This window comes from Monopterus albus, unplaced genomic scaffold (genome assembly GCF_001952655.1).
Source record: "Monopterus albus unplaced genomic scaffold, M_albus_1.0 scaffold186.1, whole genome shotgun sequence".
NCBI classification, from domain to species: Eukaryota; Metazoa; Chordata; class Actinopteri; order Synbranchiformes; family Synbranchidae; genus Monopterus; species Monopterus albus.
In genome coordinates this window covers 1,434,685-1,439,750 of record NW_018128066.1, presented here as the reverse complement: position 1 = coordinate 1,439,750, position 5,066 = coordinate 1,434,685, and the positions used below count along the sequence as shown (strand labels likewise).

The following is a 5,066-nucleotide window of genomic DNA, read 5'->3' as shown; positions in this document are numbered from 1 at the left end:
TGGCCACCAGGCGCTCGCATTCGAGCCCCAACCCCAGGCCTGGCTCCAGGGTGGGGCCCCGGCTGCGCCATGCCAGGCGACGTCACGGTCCTTGATTTTAATCTATTCATAAAGGGCTTTTGAACCGCTTTTAGTCTGACCCATCACCCAGGACCTGTTTGCCTTGGGAGACCCTACCAGGGGCATATAGCCCCCGACAACATAGTTCCTAGGATCACTCGGGTACTCAAACCCCTCCACCACAATAAGGTGGCGGTTCAAGGAGGGGACAACAGACTTTATGGATTTAAATTACAAATGCTGGATAAAGTATATTAAGCTTATGGAACAATAGTGCAGTGGGATGAGATGGAATGAAACGGTGCAGAATAAGAAGATAAGTTCCATGAGTGAACAGTTCAATGGATGTAAATAGTGCAAAGGTAAATATACAGTATCTGTATATGAACAGTGTGCAAATGAATACAGAGCAGTATCCTGTGAGTAGAGAATGTGCAAATTAACAGATCACTTCAGTGTTACAGGTAACAAACGCATTGCATTAGTCCCGGGAGGAGAGATGAGAAGGGGTGAGGTGTGTGTAGTGGAATAGGGGAAAGCGGTGGGGGGTCAACGGGGGACAGAGTTCAGTAAGGAGACAGCTGTGGGGAAGAAGCTGTTCCTGAATCTACTGGTCTTGGTCCAGAGGCTCCTGAAGCACCTCCCAGAGGGCAGGAGGTCAAACAGTTTTTGAGCAGGGTGAGAGGAGTCCTTGAGAATGCTGCGAGCTCATCAGAGACAGCGTTCCCTGTGGACACCCTCAATGGCTGGAAGTGGAGTCCTTGTGATGCGTTGGGCAGTTTTTACCACCCGCTGCAATGCCTTGTGGTTGGAGACAGCGATTTCCATACCAGACTGTGACACAGCTGGTCAGGATGCTCTCAATGGCAAAGCGGTAGAAGTTCACCAGGATGGCTGAAGACAGGTGGTTCTTCTTCAGTGTCCTCAGGAAAAAGAGGTGCTGGTGAGCCTTCTTTTTTTTTTATTGAAAAAGTAGCACATTAACAAAACAGGACCGAACATGGGAGACAAGACAACAGATCACATGACATTGACAATCTATATCTTTTTGTATACAAGACTAGAGTGTGAGGGTGTGAAGTGTGGGTCTAAGAAAGGAAGAAGGAAGAGATTTTTTATTTTATTTTTTTTACAATAATAATGATAACAGTACTACTAATAAAAGCAGCTTGTTACATTTTTAGAGATTGGTGGGAATGTGCGTGGCCCCAGCCCCAGGTGCTTGGTTCGAGTTGAAATGTGTTAAGTGGTTTTGAAAGATTGTTTTTCTGGTGAGCCTTCTTAACCAGGCTGCGGGTGTTGGTGGTCCAGGACACCAACCACTCTGAGATGTGAGTCCCCTAGAATTTGTAGCTGGAGACACGTTCCACAACCATCCCCTTAATATGGATGGGGTCATGTGTGCCTCTTTTCTCCCTCCTGTAGTCCACAATGAGCTCCTTGGTCCTGTTAGTGTTTAGGAGCAGGTTTTTGTCAGCACACCACACAGCCAGGTGCTGTACCTCCTCTCTGTAGGCTGACTCATCATTGTTGCAGATGAGGCCGTTCACTGTGGTGTCGTCTGCAAACTTGATGATGGTGTTGAAGCCATGTACAGGCCTGCAGTCATGGGTTAAAAGAGAGAGTAGTGGAATGGGCTCAGCACACAGTCCTGTGATACGCCGGTGTTGAGGATAATGGTTCTGAATTGGTCAGAAAGTCCAGAATCCTGTTGCAGAGGGAGGTGCTGGTGGCCAGGTTGCCAAGTTTGGTGGTTAACTTGGAGGGGATGACCATGTTAAATGCTGAGCTGAAGTCTATGAACAGCATTCTTGTTGTTGTTGTTGTTGTGCAGATGTCTGAGTAGAGAGTGCAGTGCTATGGACACTGCATCCTCCATGCTCCTATTTTTTCGGTAGGCAAATTGGCAAATTATACAGAACTTGCTTCAGACAGGCCGAACCAGCCAGCCAGCCCTTGTATATTAAGCATCGATTCAGGCTTCACCAATGGTATTGAACGCATTTCGATATGTTAGCATGTCTACTGGCAGCCATCACCAAGTTTCCTGCAGTTTTTTTCCCCTCCTTTTTTTTCTGGGGAATTCTAGGCAGGGTAGAAAGGGAAACAAAATGACAGTGAAATTGATTTCTTATTTATTCTGCATTGCAGTCACAGTACCCAGCCAGTGTGAAATTCAGTACAAGTATTTCTTTTTTAGAGATCCATTAACTACAGTAGACCATAATCTCTGAAGCCTTCAACTTTATTGAATCCTAACAGATACTGTAGTTGTTTAAGATTCAAGTGTGATTCTGACTCTGGTTTTGTTTTCTGACAATTAAAAGACAGTTTGTATCACTGCCTCCGTCACAGCACCACATTTGTTGTCACTTTTATGAAATGCATTATATTCTATCACATCTGCCCCATGCATCAATGTCAGTGACTTCTGCTTATTGTGGCATACGTGTGTGTGTGTCTGCTAACACTGGGTAAGAGGCAGAGTGCACCCTTGACAGGTTGCCAGTCTATCACAGAGCCTGTGTAATTCTTAGTGTCTTTTATTTTTGCAGCTCTGTGGGCCTGGCAAAAGCTGCTCTGGAGGCCATCAATGGATTCAACCTGTTTGGAAACCAGGTATCCCTTTATTCTTATATGATTCCTTCGACATGCTGTGTTTCTCTTATCTAATTGTGTGACATGATGCACGTTCATATTTTAGCTAAATGGCCTAGGTATATACGGATCTGTGGCAGCCCTTTACAGCTCCATATATCACTGAGTCATGTGTGCAGTCCCACCACCCTGTGCAAAGAATTGCTGTCCTCACTAGCTAAGTTTAATGAAAGGCACGGCTGTTTCAACAAGTAGACATCATCAGCATGATTAGTGCTGCTGTCGTCGATGCTGGACTTTTTATCCAGGTGGATGTTTGACCAGTATGTTTGTGTTAGGCTCAGCAAACTGTGTTCCTGCAGACTTTGATCGATGACCACAGTTGACATTTGTTCCCAGTTTCCCTCCAAATCTCTCGGTCTGCTTTGCACTGTCCATTAGTGGATGTGTTTCTTTTTACTTGGTTCTGCGAAGGAGAGGAGAAGCAGGGACATTCATTACACCTGCTAATGGATTGGAAAATAAAGCTTTCCGCTTAGCAAGCCTGCTCTCATCATCTTTTCTTCCTCTTTTCTCCTCTTGTGTGTTAGCCAGCAGTGGCTGCATTGGTCATCTAATGCATTTGAGTGTTTTTCTGATCATCATATGGGGCTGTTAAGATAAATGTAAATTAAAGTTGCTGTTAGTGTTCCTAATACTAGGGGTTTAACTGTACGTGTAATTGGATCTTATCATACAGCTCAGCTATTTGAAAGAATCAATTTATATATAGCTGGATGCATTATGACCATGCTGCGCAGGACTTATCGGTTTGAGTGTCTGTGTCTCATCCAGGCTCTTGTCCCTGTATGGGTATGGAAGTACTAGAAATCATCTAGTTGCCTATTATTGATCTTTATCAATCTTGATTTCCCAGCTGACTCTCATCCCTCCAACACCAAATGTAACTCCCCCAACCCCTTTAACTGGAACACTTGGTACATTCTGATCCCCACTATCACATTTTCCATCAGCTGAAGATTCTCGTGGGTGTGCACCACATTTAGCCTGGGTACTAGATGGACATGTAGACTTCAATTTCATGAAGTTTTGATTTTTTGTGATCCTCCCTCTAACTCAAATCCAATAAAGAGCTTGGGATGTAATGGAGCAGATGCACACCTAACTCCATCTAAATATGGTCGTTTTGTGAAACAGAGTTTACGTTCCTGAGCTGATATAAATGCAATTCATGCATATCAATGCACAGAAATTGGTGTCAGGTTGCCTTTTATTGTGTCATTATAGGGTCACTGAAAGGGGTATTATATAATCTACACTCAGTTAACCTGAATTAGCAACACATAATTACATTTTAATTTAATTTCAAGGTTTTTTCTATCAATTGGGAGAGCACATTTTTTTAATGTCTTGCATATTTCTTGAGCACTAGGCTGAAATATTTTATGTATTCTGTGTACATTAGGTCCCAAACAATCCTCAGAGTGCACTGCAGGTTTCAGTAACTTGTCAAAAGGCTCTACATGACTTTTGACATGTTGCCTTTTATGGTGGAATTTTCAAATTGGCTTTTTTAAACATTGTTTACTTTTGCGAGCCTCTTCCTGATTTTAACTTGGTGCCAGTGTGATTCAATGTGATGAATCTCACGTTATTCCATTATATATTTGATGAAATCACTATATTAGTATTATTTTGTTTTGAACACTTTTTATTTAGAATAAAAATACAGTCATTAGTAAGTAATTAGTCAGTTATTAGGTAAATCCAGTGTGATAGTGCTGATACTTGAAATAATGATTCAGAAAAGACTCATTTAAACACAGTAACTGTTGGGGGTGAAGGGTGTCTCCAAAACTCAATTGATCAAGAATTATTTTGTTTTCATGTATGTAAATTTAAGATTAAAGAAAACCTCAAAAAGACTGTTGACCTGTTGTACCAAAATAATGTTAGCCTCTGCTAACAAGGAGGACTCTTAAAGGTAGAGTTGGTAATCCTGGAAAAACCTGCAAGAGGAAGCTCAATTTTGAAAGTACACAATTGAAGAAATCCCACCATTTCATTCTGACTTCTCTCCAATTCCACTCCCTCGAAACACAACCCATACTGCCAAACTACAGGTGCATCTCAATAAATTAGAATATCATGGAAAAGTTCATTTATTTCAGTAATTCAACTCAAATAGTGAAACTCGTGTATTATATAAATTCAGTACACACAGACTGAAGTAATTTAAGCCGTTGGGTCTTTTAATTGTGATGATTTTGTTCACATTTAACAAAAACCCACCAATTCACTATCTCAATAAATTAGAATATCTCATAAGACCTATAAAAAACATTTTTAGTGAATTGTTGGCCTTCTGGAAAGTATGTTCTTTTACTGTATATGTACTCAATACTTGG

General features: G+C 41.8%; 1 protein-coding gene across 1 annotated transcript in view; it reads left to right on the top strand.

Moving 5' to 3' along the window:
- Nucleotides 1-5,066, top strand: part of LOC109969908 (phosphorylase b kinase regulatory subunit beta-like) — a 118,261-nt gene that overhangs the window by 35,102 nt on the left and 78,093 nt on the right. The window contains 1 exon segment of the mRNA XM_020617137.1: nucleotides 2,616-2,679. Coding sequence (XP_020472793.1) covers nucleotides 2,616-2,679 — 64 coding nt within the window.